Source organism: Solanum dulcamara, chromosome 7 (assembly GCF_947179165.1).
Source record: "Solanum dulcamara chromosome 7, daSolDulc1.2, whole genome shotgun sequence".
NCBI lineage: Eukaryota > Viridiplantae > Streptophyta > Magnoliopsida > Solanales > Solanaceae > Solanum > Solanum dulcamara.
The window spans coordinates 33,996,828-34,018,110 of NC_077243.1; the positions used below are offsets into that span (position 1 = coordinate 33,996,828).

General features: G+C 35.4%; 1 protein-coding gene across 1 annotated transcript in view; it reads right to left on the minus strand.

Moving 5' to 3' along the window:
* LOC129894689 (uncharacterized) overlaps positions 1-10,819 on the minus strand; it is a 32,995-nt gene extending 22,176 nt beyond the window's left edge. The window contains exons 1-2 of the mRNA XM_055970350.1: positions 10,466-10,819; positions 8,960-9,021 (exon numbers count right to left, since the gene is read on the minus strand). Of these exons, the coding sequence (XP_055826325.1) occupies positions 8,960-9,021; positions 10,466-10,819 (416 nt within the window). The remainder of the gene's footprint in view (positions 1-8,959; positions 9,022-10,465) is intronic.
* Positions 10,820-21,283: the final 10,464 nt, after the last annotated feature.

The window sequence follows — 21,283 nt, forward strand, 5'->3', positions numbered from 1 at the left end:
GTGACACCAAGTCGCTTAAGCGAATAATCACCCTAGCGATGGGGTGGTTGATTTGGCGACCCCCGGCCCAAGGTGCCTGGTCACTTTAGTGACCTCCTAGTCGCTTTAGCGACACTCTCTTTAGGGACGACACTAGATCCCTACTGGTGCAATATGAACTTGGCATAATAACTTCTCTGATGGGGTTTCCCAGATTTTTTCGGGACCCCATGCCCGTAAATTAGATATGCTACCCCACCAAATTTAACATTCCAGACATAATGGCATTGTCAAAATTCCCCTACGAGGTCATTTTAATAAAAAGTGGGTCCCATATCCAAGTGTTATTTTGAGAAAAAAAATTATAATGGGTCATGGGATTATAACAGAAGACTCAGGATGCGAGCGAAGGGACGTCTTAGTCTAAACTCGACATTTTAGAACTAACTGCGCTGTCAGCATTTTCATTCGAGCATGTTTTCCAAAAATGTTGACCAAAGTCAACCCTAGGCTAACTTTCAAAGTCAAAAGCGCCAAATGTCCCCAAACTCATATTGATTGCCTCGATACTTGTGTTGATAAAGCTATTACCCTAGTTTGGCCATTTTGGAACTAATGGAATCATCAGAATTCCGTTCTTAGGTCGTTTACCATAAGTTGTGATTGAAGTCATCTTTTTTAGTTATAAAAGCTCCAAAACAGGGAAATGGGCCTAAAACCCATTCTGAGCATCTCTGGAACCAAACCAAAGGTCATTCTAGGCCAAACTTAGTGTTCTAAAGCTAACAGTGCTGAAGAAATTTCAATCCGACATCAGAATCTCTAAATGTTCACTTTAGTCAACTCTTTCAAGTCTTAAGCCTCAAAATGGCCAAACATCCTCAAAACTCAACTAGACACTTTGGGGAGCGTGCCACCCATCCCAACACCTTATAAATGCTACAAGAAAGATAAGGGAAAGGGAAAACTGGTAAGAACATGCAAGAATACAGAAATGACCTTGAGGGTCATTACAATATCCACGACTAAAAGGACTTTCGTCCTCGAAAGTAAAAGAAAGGAAGTTACTTGAAGGCTCGAAAAGGTAAAGATATTGGATACACATATCAAGCTTAGTCTCCCAAGTCGCTTCCTCGATTGGACGATGCCTCCACTAAACCTTCCCTAAGGGGATCTCCTTAGTCCTCAACTTTCTAACCTACCTGTCTAGAATGGCCACATGCTGCTCTTCAAAATTCAAAGACTCATCCAACTGAATTGAATCCCACTAGATCAAGTGAGACACATCTAGAATATGCCATCTCAACTTAGAAACATGGAAAATAGGGTGAACGTTAGAAAGATCTGGAGTTAATGTTATCTTATAGGCCACCTCTCCTACCTATCTCAGAATCTCGAATGAACTGATGAACCTGGGGCTAAGCTTGCCTCTCCTCCCAAATCTTATCACGCTCTTCATGGACGATACCCATAGAAATACCCAATCACCAACCATAAATACTAAAGACCATAACCTCCGATTAGTATAACTCTTCTTCCTACTCTGGGTAGTACAGAGTGTTTCTTATATCACACTAATACAGTCCATAGAATCACACAATAAGTTGGTGCTCCACGAACTAACCTCAAAAGCATCAAACTAGCTTACAAGAGAATGATATATCCTACCATATAATGCCTCAAAGAGAGCTATCTTAATGCTCGAATGGTAGCTATTATGATATACAAACTCTGCCAAAGAAAAAGACTGCTCCCACTGACCCCCAAAATTAATAGCACAGCCCGTAGCATGTCCTCTTGAATGGTCCTCTCTGACTGACCATCAATCTGGAGATAGAAAGCAATTGAGCTCAACCTGGGTACCTAACTCTCTCTAAATAGACCTCCAGAAGTGTGAAGTGAATTGTGTACCATGATCTGAGATAATAGACACTGGTATACTATGCAAACAGACAATCTCTCAAATAAAGATCTGATCTAACTATCTACACTGTAGGAAGTATGAACCGGTAGAAAGTGAGCATACTTTGTCAATCAATCCATAATGAACCATATAGAATAAAACCCTCAAAAAGTACATAGCAAGCCTACTGTAAAATCCATAGCTATCTGCTCCCACTTCCACTCTAGAATAGGTAGGCTCTCGGTCAAACCACTTGTCCTCTGATACTCATACTTCACCTGTTGATAGTTCAAGAACCTAGACATAAAAGTTGAAATCTCTCTTCATCCTACACCATCAATAGTGCTGGCTCAGATCATGATACATATTTTCCATACCAGGATGAATGAAATATGTATAATAATGGGACTCCTCCAGAATCAGCCTAATCAAGTCTCCCACTCTAGGAACATAGATACGACCCTCAATCCTCTAAACACCTTCTGAATCTATAATTGCCTTCCTAGCCTTGATACTAAGCACCTTATCCTGGATTGTCCTCAATTGCGGATCATCAAACTACTATGCACGAATCCTCTCCATCAAGGAAGATCTAACCTCCACACAAGTGAGTACCCTGCTTAGATAAAAAATATCAAGCCTAACTATTTGATTGGCTAAGGAATGGATGTTCGAAGCCATAGGTCGCTCCTCTATAGATAAGAAAGAAAAACTCCCATACTCACTGCCTTCCGGCTCAAGGCATCCGCTACCATATTAGCCTTTCCCAGATTAAATAATTGAAATATCATAGTACTTCAGTAACTCCAACCACCTGTACTGCCTCAGATTAAGATCTCTCTGGATAACAAATGATCTCATCCTCTCTATCTGAGAAAGAGTGAAACGAACAAAACTTAGAAGTTGCTACAGTCAAGGACACACGATAACAAACAAACAAGTGAAATATTCCTAAAGAATGCCCTATAGCCTCTCAAAGATGGGATACCAATGTCTTCGTACCGATCTGCGAGACTCTACTAAGCACTTGATCCTGGTGAGACTGGTAAACCTAGGATTTGATACCACTATGTCACGTTTCGAAATTGGGCCATGATGGCACCTACTATAACCTACCATGGTTGCAAGCCTAAACCCAAGGAAACAAATTCACAGAAGACAATAGTTTAAATATAATGATAATAATAGAGAATGCAAGGAATAAACATATAAGAAAAATAGTCCATATCATAAATTTGTAGTTCGACATAAAATATACAAAAGAGGCCCGAACATGACCAGGAAGACAAACTGACTCAAGACCAAATCCTTGGACCTGGTTTCACCTATACAAGAGCTACCAAGTACAGAAAGTCCATATATACTAGAGAACTGACTAATCAAAATACAAAATATAAGTCAATACAAAAGAGGGAAAGAAACAAGTTCTGGACGCCACGAGCTCACCATTATCCAACTTAGTGATAGCCAAGGGAGATCCAATGCTCAGAGAGGGTGGTTACTACTAGAGCTGCATCAGAAAAGATGTATAAATATAGTATGAGTACTAAAACATAGGGTACTCAGTAGGTATCATAGGCCGACCGAGCTTAGAAGGACCGTATATATATTCATAAGAAGCAAGAAGGATATAACAGGGTCTAAATAGAAGCTAAAGGCAACCCAACTATGAACAAGTATAAAAGAATAATCAAGTTACCATAACAACTACTACACAATTCATCACTTACACATAAACAAGTCCAATGCATATGTGGTCAATGCAGAATGAATACAAAAAGTTCTAGAGTTGTCTCACCATCTGTCCTGTGGACCCTCGAGACAACTACAGAGTACCGTCTCAGCTTATCAAAAGAGTAAAACCTAAAATTTAATCTGTGGGTCGCTGGACCTCATTAACATATGCATAATTAGGTGAAAATGGTACTTTTCCTCAAAGCCCAAGTTTCCATCGGTAAAATCAGTCAAAAATTGGTATCCCTCTCCCCTAGAGCTAAAATCCATAGAAAAGTGTAGTATATCTCAAAAATAGCTCAAAACCTCATTATTTTTAGAAATCAAATACAAGTATGCCATGATCATGCTTATGCACCAATACAGTCCAATCCATATTTTGAAACAATCCAACTCACGCATGTAACCAGGTAAAACATCCACCATAGCTCAAAGGTACTAATCAGGCAGTCCAAGCTCATGTCCTTAGGCCCAACAGTTTAATCAAAAAGGGAAATAAACTGCAACATTGTACAAAAGGCGTACACAACCCAAACATAACAAATAGAACGTACACCAGCTAAGTTTCACACCACCTAAGAGTAGTCTAAGGATCTAACCATCAATCAAGCCACAAATCACCCTAAATTAAGGCTCAGAGGCTAAAACACTAAGTAAATAACCCGAAATGGCCAATGAATCTTGCTAAGGATCAAGCATACCTATAACCTAGTTCTAACACCATCCAAACCATCAAACTACTCAAATATATACATAACCAACTAAGCCAAGTTGAGAAGGGCAAACCATAACCTCCCTCAAGGTTGAAACTGCACACGAACCGCTAAACCAATGCTTTTTCTTTTCGGTCCACCTCTGAACGATATCACTCTATCAATTATGGAATCACAACTTCAATATGATCTTTATGACATTAAAATAATCGAATTTGGAGGTAGAAGTATTTTGAGTAAAAAGCAAGAATGGTGGGTCCCACTTTGTAACTTACGAAATTTACTCCGTAAGAAGCAAAGTTCATACAACCAAACAACTACAACCCCAACAAACACCAAAGTCCTCAACCTAGTACATAACCCATAAACATTTCAAGGAAATGGGGAAATTTACCTCAAAAGAAGCCTTTGCTCCTATTTATGAGCACACTAATGGATTTCTCTTAAAAAATCCACACAACTTAGCCTTTTAAATTCCCCGCATCGCCCAAATATAGAGGGAAAAATTGAGTTTGAAAGTTAGGGCTGAAATCTAAAAAAAGACCAAAAATAGGCCTCTGATGTCGCTTCATAGACCACCTCAAAGAAGCGGGCACCACTTTAGTGACACCAGGTCACTTAAGCAACCATTCACCCTAGAGATGGGGGTTGTCACTTTAACGATGCCAACCTTAGGTTCCTGATCGCTTTAGCGAATCCCTGACTACTTTAATGGCATCGTTTTAGCGATTAAGAGTCTCTTTAGTGACGACAGATCCCTGCTGGTGTAAAATGAACTTGGCATATTAAATTCTCTGATAGGGTGTCTTATATTCTTTCAAAACCCCATACGCGCAAACTAGATATGCTACCCCACCAAATTCGACGTTCAAGACACAATGGTACATTTAAAATTCTAATATAAGGTAATTTTAATGCAATGTGGGTCAGACCCAAGTGTCATTTTGAGCCAAATTCTATAATGGCTCTTGATATTAGAACGGAAGCCTCTAGAAGTGAACAAAGGGTCGTCCTAGACCAAACTTGACATTTTGGAACTAACCGCACTGTCATAATTATCATCCGGGTGTATTTTTCAAGAATGTTGACCAAAGTCAACCATAGACTAACTTTCAAAGTCAAAAGTGCCAAATGACCCCAAACTCGCTCTAACCGTGCTACTAGCTTAATTTGGCCATTCCAAAGCTGATGAACCGTTTAAATTCTGTTATGAGGTCGTTTACCATAATTTATGATTAAAGTCATCTTTTCGAGTTATTGAAGCTCAAAAATAGGGAAATGGGACTAATACCCATTCGATCACCTTGAGAATCGAACTAAAGGTCATTCTAAATCAAACTTAGCATTTTGGAGATAACCGTGCTGACAAAATTTCAATTCGACATCAAAATCTCTAAATGTTGACACAAGTCAACTCTTTTAAGTAAAAAGCCTAAAAAATGGCCAAACCTCCTCAAAAATCAACTGAACATTTTGGAGAGTGTGTCACCTATCCCAACACCGCATAAATGCTATAAGAAAGCTATGGGAAGGGGTAAAATGGTAAGAACATGCAAGAACATAGAAACGACCTCAAGGGTCATTACAAAATAAATTCTATGGACTCATTTACGTCGTAGCTATGAGGTAATCAAAATATACCTAGACATTTCGCTCGATCCTTTGCCCAAATTTTCCTAGACCTCATCTTCATCAGATTTCGTTTGAGTCTAGTCTAGCTTGAAAATTTGAACATTTTTTTAAAAAAGTTCTCACTAACTTTGTCCACTAATAGCTCACCTCTAACAACCAGAAGGATCATTACAATATATACTAATTTATCCATCGTTCATCCCCAAATGATCAAACAAGAAAAGAGAGTTAAGTCAAGAAAAAAGTAGTTCCTGAATCCTCAAAAAATTAAGGTACTTGTCCCACATGTTCTTCTTGGTTTCCGAGGTGGCTTCTTTAATAAGATGATGAATAACAATCATACTTATACACCCAAGTAATACGTTCATTACATGTAATATGATCACAATTACCACTTTAATTTATGTTCATTCATTTTCCCTAATCCTATATCATGCATGCAATACTAAAGAAGTAGTTAACAAGCATATATAACATAAATGGGAAAAATACAGTAATCACCTGCCTCAAATCAAACTTGCATGCTCTAATGAACCTTATCTTTTTCTTTTTTGAAGTGCCTTGACTTGTTCTCGGTCTAAAATAATTATAAAATACAATAATCAATGCACAATAGTCTAAAAACACCCGGATTATTCTCAAATCCTAATCCTTGGACAATTTCATGATCATCCCACCTAATTAGGGCTTTTTCCATCATCAATTTTAGGACAAGAACACCCCTCTTAAGGTAATCACCATAGATTCTAAGGTCTAAGAATCAAAATACAAGTTAGGGGAGTAACTAACTTACCTTTAGCATGTAAATTGATGGAAAACTGAAGAAAACAACTCTAAGTCGCCTCATGATCTCTCAAGAATGAAATTGCAAAAATAAAAATGATTTTGGGACTTTTCCCTATTAATTTAGCGACTATCTTGCTATAGAGGCTACCAACCCACTATTGCGGCCCCGCCATAGCAGGATTTCATCCGTTATGGTTGGTTGCACCAAGATAGAAACTCAAAATTCTTCCACCAAGCCCTTATTTTGCAAAACAACCCCAAACGTGAAGTTTTAGAATAGCCTCTTCATGCCTAGTTCGATATTGGGAGTTCTACTCTATTCGAATTTTCTTCCGAAAAACCCTACAAATTTTTAACTCCTTAGTTAACATGAAATCAAACTCAAGCTCATATTTTCCCAGATCGACCTAAACCTCACCTTGCTCAGATTTCATTTGAGACTAGCTTAGCCTGAAATTTCTAAGTTACTAGATAAAAGTTTTTCTATCCCAAATCTTTCAGTGTTGGCTTTCTCATAATGACCAGAAAGAATCATTACAAATACTTTGATTGACTTATAATTTATACATGTATTAGTTGTATGATTCTCTAATTTTCTAACCAAACATAGTATTATATGAGTTGAATTTTATACATGATATAAAAATACTATCAAACATGGTAAAGCTTATACAACCCTTTATACCTAAATAACTCAGCCCTTATCCAATAACTAAATGGCCCCTAACTACCCTAACTACACTTGTCATGATAAATAAAGGTCCAAGGGTTAGAATGTTAAGCTTGATGAATGAAGGTAATTTGGGTGGAATAGTATTTCAGTGTTGATCTTATGACTTCTATGCTTATGTTGTGTGATTTAACCTTAGTCGGTTGATATTGCTTTTCAGTATGTTTCGTGTTCTAAAACTACTCTTATTTTTGGAGTATATATCTATTACAAGTTAACTAGAGTCTCTTACGTGAAGTGGCGAGTCCTCGTCCTCAACTTCTTCATGTCTATGTCTGGTGAAAGTTATGTCATTTCGTGTTCTATTTTGATTAGAGACTCTTGTACATTCTTAGACAAGGTCATGGAAGTTGGTTGTTAGTTAAGTGTTATTTATTTATTTAATGATCGTGAGTTCTTGTAAAGTTTAACCCTAAAAATATATCTAATATGTTTTTAAAAGACTATAACTGCTTTTTTGCTTTTTTTTATTGGGTGGTAAGAATTCGCCTATCTAGTTATGAATAGGATAGGTGCCCCCATGATTCCATAATTTGGGTAGTGACCAGTGGTGGAGCCAGAACTTTCGTAAAGGGTTTTCATACTTTAGGATAAGAAAAAAAAGTCAAATGTACCAAAATGTCTTTTAATCTTATGATCTAAAGGGTGTTCATACTTTAGGACAAAAAGAAACTAAAAAATATAAATAAAACACCCCTGTCAAGGCTTGAACCCAAGCCTTCAAGGCGAATTTGCACACCCCTAACCACTAGGCTATCTTTCTTTACTATGTCAAACATGTTCAACAATTAGTATATATCTGACAATATCAATATTTAACATATATACTCACAAAATAATTTGGTTGAAGGTTGTTCATCTAACCACCCTTAACTAGGGGTAGCTCCTCCCCTGGTTGTGACACTTCTCCGTACTATTTTCTTCTTATTCTTTTATAGTTTCATAACATGATATCAGCACAAAATTATACCATTGAATAAGTACTTTAGAGAGATCTATCTATGAGCTTTGACTTTTATGTTAACAATTACATATTCATGATCTCTAAAGACCTGGAGGAATAATTTGATTTGAAAAAGATACAATTTAAATTTTGAAAAGAAAATTCGGGGTATTTTTACGACCTCGACCCGCCATGACTGGCACCACACTAACCTTCTAGTGGGAAAACCATTATGATGGCCCAAAAATTAACACATGCAATAGATAAATAAGATAAGGATGCGATAGCAGTCTTAGCTAGAGAAATAGACCAGAGTCACCATAAACTCAAGAAAAGTTTAATCAACAAGTAAAACATACGGAAAAACATCATAGGAATTAAAAGTCAATCGTACCAAAACCCTAACACCTATCAAGTCTAAGAAAAGGAATGGAATCCCAAAATAAAGTCATTAAAAATAAACAGTGTCTAAATATCTAAGTATCAAAAGAAGAGTAGGATCAAAGAGAGTCCACGACAGTCGGAAAGAAATGGCTCACCCTTGAACTTGAACAATTATCTCCCCTCTAAGAGAGGTCTGCCGCAATCGGATGAATATGCCCTGTACTCAACAAAGATCTCAAACAGTACTCAACAAGATCACAGTACACTAGTCTCAATATCATGGCATTGCACATAAGGTCATCTTATGGGACTTTCAAACACTTATTTATGTATCGAAATATGACTCTCTGTCCAAGGTTTGTGTCGGAATGTGACCCCAATGGCTCTACCTCTCCAGCTTCAAACCATCCTATGGGAGACTGGTATCCCCTCCCATAAATAGATTCGAAGGGTGACATCTCAATGCTGGAATGATAACTATTATTGTATGAGAACTCATGCAACGGCAAAACTTGTCCCAATGTCCCCCAAAGGTGATCACACATTCTCTCAACATATCTTCCAGCACCTGGATAGTCCTCTCTGAATATCCATTTGTCTGTGGAGGGAAGGACGTGCTGAAAGTGAGTTGAGTGCCCAACTCTTCATGTAACTTTCCCCAAACTTTAAAGGTGGACTGCGTACCACAGTCTGGAATGATGGAAATGAGCACCCGGTGCAGCCTTACTATCTTCTTCACATAAATCTTTGCCAGTTATTGTACATTGTAGTCCACTCTAACCGGAATGAAGTATACTAACTTTATCAACTTGTTAACCACTACCCAAATAGAATCATACTTTCCCAAGGTCATGGAAAGTCCCACCACAAAATTCATACCTATCCTTTCCCATTTTGATTCAGGAATGAGCATTCTTTGAAGTAAAACTGAAGGTCTTTAGTGCTCATATTTTACTTGTTGGTAATTCTGGCACTTGGTTACATATTTGGCTATGTCTTTTTTCAAACCTGGCAACCAATATAGACGTTTCAAGTCTTGATACATCTTGGTTACTCCTGGATAAATAGAATACTGTGAACCATGAGACTCCAACAGAACTTTCTAAATTATGCCATTTACTTGGGAACACAAATAATTCCCCTAAAGTTGAGCACCCCACCTACATCAAAGACTGAATCTTGGGTCTTTCCCATAAAAAATTTTTCTTTAATCTTATTTAAGTATACATCTTCAAAACTGTTTGGCCTTAATTCTTTCTATAAAAGTAGGTCTTAGATCAATACTAGCCATCACCCCACCCTTCTCTGAGATGCCAGACTCATGAACCTGGCCTCCAAGGCTTGAATATCTCTTGTCAGGGGCTACTTGAAGGCTCCCAAATAGGCTAGATTGCCCATACTAACTGATTTTCGACTTAATATGTCTTCTACTATATTAGCCTTACTTGAATGATACTATATGGTAACATTAGAGTCTTTGAGCTTCTCTATCCACCTTCGTTGTCTCAAATTCAAGTATTTCTAGGTGACCACATGATGCAAAATATGGTGATCAGTAAACACCTCACACTTGACACCATATATATAGTGTCTCTAGATTTTCAGGGCAAACACTATCGCTGCCAACTCCAAATCATGAGTCAGGTAGTTTCTCTATGCACCTTCAACTGCCATAAAGCATAGGCTATAATATTTTCATCCTGCATCATCACAACACCCAAACCTGAATGTGAAGTATCACAATAAACAATAAAGTCCTTACCTTCAACTGGTAGGGTCAAGATAGGTGTTGTGGTCAGAAGAGTCTTAAGCTTTTGAAAGCTCTCTTCGCAATTGTCAGTCCACTCGAATGCTGCCTCTTTTTGAGTCAGTCTAGTTAAATGAGTAGTGATAAAAGCAAAGTTCCTCATGAACCAGCGATAATAATTGGCCAGTCCCATAAAACTCCTAACTTCAGACACGGAACTAGGCCTAGCCCAATTCTTAACTACTTCAATCTTTTGTGGGTCTACCATTACCCCTTATTGTGAAACAACATATCCCAAAAAGGCAACTCAAGGAAACCATAATTCACACTTAGAGAGTTTTGCATACAACTTCTACTTTCCCAAAACACCTAGAATAATACGAAGATGGTCTGCATGTTCATGTTCACTCTTCGAATACACTAAGATATCATTTATAAATACAATAACAAATGAACATAGGAATGGTTTGAAAACCCCATTCATCAAACTCATGAAGACTGCAAGTGCATTGGTTAGCCCAAAAGACATCACAAAAAATTCATAGTCCCGTACCTAGTCCTAAAAGCTATTTTGGGTATGTCCTCAGGCCTAATCTTCAATTGATGATACCTAGGCCTGAGATCAATCTTTGAAAAGACTGATGCGCCTTGAAATAGATCAAATAGGTCATCAATATGTGGTAGGGGATATTTATTCCGAATGGTGACCTTTTTTAGTTGACGATAATCAATGCACATTCTCATGCTATAATCCTTTTTCTTAAAAAATAGTATTGGAGTAACCCACAGAGAAGCACTAGGATGGATAAACCTCTTATCAATGAATTTTTGAATTTGAGCCTTAAGATTTCTCAACTTTGCTAGAGCCATACGGTAGGGAGGAATAGAAATTGGGCGACTGTCCGGCTCTAAGTCAATGTATGTCTCTATTAGGAGGTGTACCAGGAAATTCTACTAGAAACACTTCTGGAAACTCACACACTACTGGAATAGACTCAGTAGAGGAAGACTCTACATCAACATTTTGAATATGGACTAGATTGGCCAAACAACCCTGCCCTACCATTTTTCTAGGCTGGAAAAAGAATATGACCTTAGCTGGATTAGGGTTGTACACCCCTTCCCACTCTAACCTTTCCCTCTTAGGGATCTTTAGAGCCACAGTTTTTGCATTAAAATTAAGTACAACAAAATAGGGGACAACCAAGTAATGCCTAAGATTACATCAAAATCGATCATTTCTATAATCACTATGTCAACCCAAGTCTGGAATCCCATAAACATCGCAACACAAGCACGATAAATATATTTGACTATGAATGACTCTCCAACATGGGTAGAAACATGGATGGGGGCATCAAGTATATCACAAATTGCATTAAAACCCAAGACATATTTCACTGACACATTTGAATAAGTAGACCCTGGATCAAATAAAATAGTATCCATCTAGTCACAGATAAGAATAGTACCTGTGATCACTACATTAGATTCCTCAGACTCGGTCTTTCCCGAAAAGGCATAGAACTATGCCCTGTCATCTTGATGGGCCACTCCCTGCCTGGGTGTGTTGCTCCTCGACCTGCATTAACATTACCTAAACCTCCACATCCTCTCTAGTTTTCTCTCCGCCCACCTTGCGGTCATCATTTACAATTGCCTCCCTCGCCCATAGGTACTACTGCTCTAGCCTGCTGAGGTGCTGAATCTGTCCCTCGAGTGAGGACTCTCTCCTTATATGCCTCGTCTCTCCACAGTTGAAATAGACACTCTCAAAAAATGTCCTTCTACTTGGACAAAATGCTTCCTGACCCTAATGGGTTGGATGCTACTATGGAGTAATTGAAAAATTGCCAGTAGAAGCGATCAGACCTGACTGAATTGGCTGGGCTACAATTATCGGCCTGCCTGACCCTGTAGAATAGGATCTCTGAAAATTACCTATGCTCTTGGACTTCATAGTCAAAGCCTTGGCCTGCACATCTTGCCTTACACCATTTACCTTCAGTGACTTCATTAAAAATCATGCCTGATGAAGTCATGTGAACTAACAACACTTGCAATTTGGGGTTCAACCCTTTCACAAATATTAAAATTCTTTCCTCCTCTGTAGTTACCAACTGGCTAGCATACCTAGACAGTAAATACAATTTGACCTCATAAGCATCCACTAATATACCTCCCTACTCCAAAGCCATGAACTCGTTCTTCTTGAGGTCTCTTAAGGTATATGACACATATTTTTCTAGGAACAAAGCATAAAACTGGACCTAAGTGAGTGGGAGCAACACTGGCAAGCGACACTCCACATAAGCCCTCTACCATTGCTTGGCCTCACCCTGCAATTGAAAAGTCACAAATTCTACCCCATGCTGATGTACTATGCCTAACTTGTGCAACCTCTTATAGCAATTAATGAGAAAGTCATTGGCATCCTCATTTTCAAAGACATGGAAGATCGGGGGCTTTAGTTTCAAAAACTTAGTGAGCATGTCTTGTTAAGTGCTCGTTATAACTGGATCCATAAGGGGTCTAAAAAAGATATCAGTGCCTTCCACCTCATCTACCAAGGGAGCTGCAGTAGCAAATAGATGAGCACAAGGGTTGGTACCGGGGGCATAGTGGGAATAACTCTAATGCCTGCCAACCTACTTAGAAAAGCCATAATCTATTGTACTAGTAGGGGTCTAGAGGGGGAATACCGGCAGCCCCATTTTGGTTTACCTCCACCTGCTCAATAGTCTCTTCCTCTTCGTCCTCTCTGTTCTCTTCTAACTCATTCTACGATGCAGGAGGGAAATCCTCTTTGAGTACCTCCTCAATTGGAGCCTCAACCCTAGTGGGTGACTCTCTCCCTCGATCTCTGCCATACCTCCTTATCTTTCCTCTACCTCAATTACGTTCTCGTATGGCTAGCTCCTCTTCTGGCTTAATTAGAGCCATGGGTCGAACACCATTGTAGCAAGTGTTAACAATCTGTGAACAAGAGAGTGAAAGAAGTTAGATACCAATTTGGATCACCATATACCAATTGGAATAAAGTTATAGCATAAAGGAAAGAAGATAGAGAATTTTTTTCTAAAGTCATATAGCCTCCCAAAGAAAAGAACAGAAGTCTTCATATTGTTCTGCAAGGTTCTAACAGAATTATTTTGATATGGCGAGATCAATGAACCTAGGGATTTGATACCACTTTTTTCACGACCTCGACCTGCCGTGACTGGCACCCACACTTGAGAAAATTGAATCACAGGTGACAAAAAAGTCTAATTAAAAAAAGGTGACAACTTTGACTAGGCAAGGTCAAAGCTTCTTCTAATTAAGGATTAAGTTAAGTAGGGGTGAAATGTATTATTTAAAATTTCTAAACTTTAATAAAATACAAAAATAACCCATCCTTTAAACTTCTCCACAAGAAATCAAAATTACTTTTTTCTTCCTCCTCTAACAAGTCAAAATTAGAGAAAAAAGTTTCTCAACTTCATCTTCATCTTCTTCTTATTTCTCTTTTCTTTTCTGTGTTCTCCATTTCCGTCACCGTCATCCTCATCGTCACTTAGCCGCTAGTTGCTCTCTCACTATTAGGATTTCAATACTTTTTAAAGATAAAGTTCTTTTCCTTTGTTTCATAGTTAGGGTTTCAATTTTTCTTGTGAAAATGATGATTTATGTTAAAAAAGATAAAGAAGTACATGGATTTCACAATTTTTATTGTTGCATGCCCTAATAAATATATTCTTAAATTGTTCTTGTTGTGGTGTGTTTTTAAATATGTTGTTGTTCTTTGATTGTTGTTGTACTTTTTGTGAGAAACTATGTTGTTGCTGAATTTGTTTTATTCTTTGTGAGAAAAAATATTCTTGTAGTTGATGGTGGATTGATGTTGATGGTTGGTTTCTCAGATCTTACTGTGAATAAAACAACTACTGAATTACTTGTAGCGACTACGGAACTTTCTGAAACAGTTGAGTGAAGCATTTGCTGAAGTTGATACAGCAGCGCCTCTGTAGAAACTTCAGCAGTTGCTTCACCCAAATGTAGTAAATTAAAAAGGAAGAAAAATAGTAATAAGAGGAAAAATATGATTTTCTTGGACTGTTATATAGTGATGTGTTCTTAAATATGCTGTTCTTGATTGTTATATTTTTTGTGAGAAAACAAGTATGCTCTTGTGGTTGGTGTTGGTAGTTCGTTGTTATTCTGGTATTGAACTTGAAAAATGTGCATTTGCCGTAACAATCTTAGAATTTGATGTAAATAGGAGAAGTAAGTGCTGAAATTATTATAACAAGTCTGCTAAATTGCTAAATTTATTATAACAACTACTGAAGTATGTAAAAAAATTGTTTAATTCTATAGTGCAATTACTAGAGTTTTTATAGTAATTTCCAATTGCTTAACTTTCCTCTTTATTTAGAATAATTAATTAAATTAATAAACTATTTCTATTTTATCACAAGTGTGCAAATTAAATGGCTTGAAGTAAAAGAAAAATTCTAGAGATGATATTCTTACTAGAAGTTTTAAAAAAAGTGAATTAGTACACAAAGAGAGGATGAACAACAACAAAACAAAGACATGAATAAAACACAATTGACAAGCCTTCCTAAGCATGTTATTATTGAGAGTGAGGCACCGTCAAGCCCTAGGATACTAGATGAGGATTTGGAGCAGTCTAGACAAGAAGAATAAGAAGAATTTGAAAGAAGAATTAATTATTTCAAAGATATAGATAATTCTGGTGCTACTGATAATTCAAAAAATATTAAAGATACTGGTGAGACTACATAAGATGAGAATAAATCGAATGAGGTTAGATAAAAAAGGCATTATGATACACCTGTAACAGAGTCTCCATCGACCAGTTATTAATTGATGATGAATTCAATGCTTCAAAAACTATTGATGATATTGTGAAAAATATTGCGGGTGAATATTGAATGATGAAAAGGGTGTTGGTGGTGCTAATGTTGGTGCTGGTAGAAGGAGAGAATCTTCTCCGATTATGAATACTAGCTTTGTTGATCTTGAAGGTGGTAGTTGAAGAGGAGGATCTTCTCCAATTGTCGATAGCAATTTTGATGGTGCTGTTGGAGGAGATATTCAAACTCCATTCACAATGCATGATGGATGATCTTTTACTATTGGTGTCGGTACCTCTAAGTTGCCTTCTTGTTCTTGTGAATGTTTAAAGTGCAGTTAGAAGACAAATTTATTGATTACAAAGGTGGAGTCTTTAAAGAGAGCCAAAAATACCATGATATCAAAGAGGGGTATCATTTCATCATCAAGGATTTCATTGTCATATACTCCTATTTGACTACAAAAGAGGAAAAGAGAAATTTTAAAAGGATTGGTAAGTGCCAAAAAAAGGATAGTGGAGATGAAAAAGAGCAACAACTGATAGATGATGTAGTGAAAATGGATTAAGATTATGAGAAGTAATTTGTGCCCTAGTTAAATAAATAAAAAAAGTATTTTGATTGTGTTTTATGATTAGTATATTGAATGTTTCAATTTATCGAAATTATTTAAATAGTAGTTATTGTGTTGAATATTAGAATTTGTTTAATATTATAATTTGTGTTCATTATTTTTCAATTGCTAAATTTTATTGTAGTAATTATTGGATTATACCAAAAATTTCATAGAAATTGCTATAAAATACATCAGCAAGTTAGCTACTTATTGAAACTCTTCTGTCAATTATTGTAAAATATCTCAGCAAGTTGGCATTTTCTGGGACTCTTATAGAAATTGCTATAAAATACATCAACAAGTTAACTATTTCCTGAATATTATTTAGCAATTATTGAAAAATGCCCCTACAAGTTAGCTATTTGCTTAATTTTGTTGTTGTAAAATGCCTTAGCAAGTTAGCTGCTTTCTGAAACCTTTTGTAAAAATTGTTATAAAGTACATTATCATATTAGTTATTTTCTTAATATTTTTCAGCAATTGCTGTAAATGTCTCAGCAAGTTAGCTACTTGTGGGTACTCTCCTAGTAATTGTTAGATTCACTAGTGATCTTATACAATAAAATAATAATTAGATAAGTAATATGCAATTAATTGTGCAATTATGCATGTAAGTCGATATTGATTATTAGCTAGTTGATGAAAGTGTTCTAGCAATTATTGTAAAATGTCTCAGCAAGTTAGCTACTTGCTGGGATGCTCTTAGCAATTGTTGAAACTACTCATAGCAATTTAGTGAATTGTTGTGAATTATCTAGCAGTTGCTGAATATTTTATAGCAAGTTAGCTAGTTGCTATAGTAAATATATTATTAGTCGATTGTATCAATCATATCTAATGATAAATGAGGTGGTGTTAGTCAAATTTAAAACTAAAAAATAAATTAAATAGTGATATTATACATTGAAATAGTAAATAGACAAGTAGTATGCGATCAATTGGGTAATTGCACATGTAAGTCGATATTGATTGAATAGATTGATCATTAGTTGGATGGACCAATCATATATAATGATAAATGGGTCGGTGTTAATAAAAGTTAAGACTTAAAACTAGATTCAATAATGATCTTATACATAGAGATAGTAAGTACACAAGTAATATGTGATCAATTGACCAATTGCACATGTAAATCGATATTGATTGAGTAAATTGATTATTAGTTGGTAGGATCAATCATATTTATTGATAAATAGCTTGGTGTTAGTTTAATTTAAGACTAAAATTTAGGTTTAATGGAGATTTTAATTGGATATGTTGTAGCAAGTTAGCTAGTTGCTGAAAGTGTTCTAACAATTGATGTATAATATCTCATCAAGTTATCTACTTACTGGGACGCTCTTAGCAATTGCTGAAACTACTCATAGCAATTTAGTGAATTGTTGTGAATTATCTAGCAGTTGCTAAATTTTTTATAGCAAGTTAGCTTATTGCTATAGTGAATATATTATTAGTTGATTGTATCAATCATATCTAATGATAAATGAGGTAGTGTTAGTCCAACTTAAGACTAAAAAAACAAATTTAATGATGATATTATACATTGAAATAGTAATTAGACAAGTAGTATGCGATCAATTGGGCAATTGCACATGTAAGTCAATATTGATTGAATAGATTGATCATTACTTGGATGGATCAATCATATCTAATGATAAATGGGGCGGTGTTAATACAATTTAAGACTTAAAACTAAATTCAATAGTGATCTTGTGATAGTAATTAGACAAGTAATATTTGATCAATTGAACAATTGCACATGTAAGTCGATATTAATTGAGTAAATTGATTATTAGTTGATAGGATCAATTATATTTATTAATTGGATATGTTGTAGCAAGTTAGCTAGTTACTGAAAAGTTCTAATAATTGTTGTATAATATCTCAGCAAGTTAGCTACTTGCTGGGAAACTCTTAACAATTATTGAAACTACTCATAGCAAGTTAGTGAATTATTGTGAATTGTCTAGCAGTTGTTGAACTTTTTTTTACAGAAAGTTATATAGTTGTTATAGTAAATTAATTATTAGTTGGTTGTATCAATCATATCTAATGATAAATGAGGTGGTCTTAGTCCAATTTAAACTAAAAAATATGTACAATAATGATCTTATACATTGAGATAGTAATTAGACAAGTAATATGTGAAATAATACGTGATCAATTGAGGAATTGCATATGTAAGTAGAAATTGATTGAATAAATTAATCATTAGTTGGATGGATCAAATATATAATGATAAATGGGTGGTGTTAATCCAATTTAAAACTAAAAAATAGATTGAATAGTGATCTTATACATTGAGGTAGTAATTAGACGGGTAATGTGCGATCAATTAAGCAATTGAACATGTAAATCGATATTGATTCAATAAATTGATTACTAGTTGATTGGATCAATCATATTCATTGATCAATAGAGTGGTGTTATTTTAATTAAAGACTAAATGTTTAATTCTTTAGAGGTTTTAATTGGATCTATTGTAGCAAGTTAACAAGTTACTAAAATTGTTGTAGCAATTGCTGTAAAATGTTTCAGCAAGTTAGTTACTTGCTGGGACTCTCTTAGTAATTGCTAAAACTATTCGTAACAAGTTAGTGAGTTATTGTGAGTTGTTTAGCAGTTGTCAAACTTTTCTATAGCAAGTTAGATAATTTCTGTAATAAAATAATTATTAGTTGGACGGATCAATCAAACATAATAATAAATAGGATGGTATTAGTTTATTTTAAGAATAAAAGCTAGATTCAGGATGGGACTCCCTTAGAAATTGTTGTGATTTTTATAGCAATTGTTATAAACTCTTGAAAAAAATTAGTTCAACATATAATTACTTGAAATTTAATTTGCAATTTATTGACAGCTAAAGCATTCAAAAAGAGAAATATCCAACAACAACAATAACGATAAAATCAAAATGAAAAATAAAACAAGTTCAAAATAACAACATTTAGAAACTTCATAAGAAATGACATCTTCCCAAAATTAATATTTCTTGCAACGACATCTTCTACAAAAGGAGTTGCCTTTTATCTTTTTCCGCAACTATGTATGTAGGTGATGACAAGTTCTTTCAACTCACAATTCAGTTCACAATAGGAAATGATTTTTTTTGCAAAATATCCATACATGATATCTCGATTCACAATCATTGGTGTCGGAGATAGGTACCTACATTATGATTTAAGAAAAACTGATCATAATTTTATTCTGATTCTATTTGTATTTTATCTAGCAATTGTTGTATCAATTGTTGCAGTAGCTAGAGTACCTACAATAATTGCTGAGCATATTTCAACAATTATTGTATCAGTTTCGATAACTTATGCAAAAATTGCTGAAACATATTTAACTATTATTGTATCAATTGCTACTGCAGCTCAAGCACCTACAACAATTATTGAATATGTTTTTACAATTGTTGTATCTATTTTAGTAACTAATGCATCAATTTTTGAACCATATTCAGTAATTATTGCATCAATTATTGCAGCAGCTAGAGCACCTACAATAATTATTAAATATATTTCAGCAACTGCTAAACCAAAATATAAGCAGCAATTAGTGCAGCAACTATTAAAATAGATGCAGCAAACGTAGTAACAAATCCAATAGCTGCATTTGCTTTAGCAGTTGATGAAGCAATTGCTTAAACATATGCAACAGTTGCTGAAACGAAAGCAGTAATAAATGGAAAAGTAGATAAATCCAGATGAGAAATACATAAAAAAAAACAATATTCACTAACCAAAATGATTGAAAATCACCTCTCAATCAATGTCCAATGGTACACCAATGAAATTTAGTTCCAAATCGAAGGAATTTAATTTATTTTTTTCAAATTAAAATAACTTTTGGAAAAAGAAAAGAAGAGGTGCTCTGCTCTCTCTTTTTTCCAGCATAATAACAACAATAATAGGATCAACAATAATATCAATACCATAATACAAGAAGGAAAAAGAAATAGTAATAGTAGTAGTTGCAGAAGAAGAAAAATAAGATGCATGAACTGGGTAGTTGACAAGAGAGGCAATAATTTTTTGTTTTTTTTTTACCGTTTTAGGTCCATTAGGGTTTCTATATAATATTGGGTCAAAGTGTAAAAATAACCTTGAGGACTTATTGAAAAAAGGGTCAAAATTCATTAATTACTAACCATAAAATTGTCACCAACACTCAATTCTTAAAACTCTTGTCACTCTTTTTTAAATTTCAAGACCTTTTTGTCACTCTTAATTAAATCTCCCCATTAACCCCTGGTGGGAGAACCATTATGATAACCCAATAATTAATACATGCATTAGGTAAACAAGATAAGGTTGTGAAAGCAGTCTTAACTAGAGAAATAGGTCTAAGTCCCTATAAACTCAGGAGCAATTCAATAAACAACAAAAACATTTGGAAAAATATCCTAAGACCTAAAAGTCAATCGTACCAAAACTCTAACAACCATCAAGTCTAAGAAAGGAAATGCAAACCCAGAGTCATTAAAAATAAAATGTGTGTCTGAACATCTAATTCATGGAAGAAAGACTAGGATCAAAGAGAGTCCACGACTGTCTGAAAGAAATGGCTCACCCTTGAACTCGAACAACTATCTATCCTCTAAGAGAGGTCTCTCTACAGTCAGCTGAATATGCCCTATACTCAACAAAGAATAAGCAAGTGCGGTATTAGCACACAAGTTCAATAGTGTACTGATTGGATCACGCAACTAGATAATAAGTGAGTTATGGACCAGTAAACCCAAAAAGCACAGATATACAGAAATAAACTTAAGCATTTTCATCTCAAATAGTACTCAATAAGATTACTATTCACTAGTCTCAATATCATGCAGTTTCATATAAGGGTCCTCTTATGGTACTTGTAAACACTTATTTATGTGTCAGAACGTGACATGCAGTCTAAGGTTTGTATCAAAACGTGACACCCTATCCAAAAGTGTGTCGGAATGTGACAACTGATTCAATTATGTGTCAGAATGTGACACTCGATCCAAACATACAAAGCAGCCATAATTATTGGGCTATGGCCCATGTTCTATCCAAAGGCCCATGGCCTAATCCTATTTTTAAAAGGAAGAATAATTATCCTAATTTGGTTCTCGATTCTATTTGGAAAAGAATTGGAATTATAATACAATTTGAGTTGGTTTTGTCTTTAGGAAAAAGTACCACTCTATAAATATGATGATTTGAGAGAATTATGCCATTGCTCATTGGTAGTGTCTTTGAGAGACATTAGGATCTTA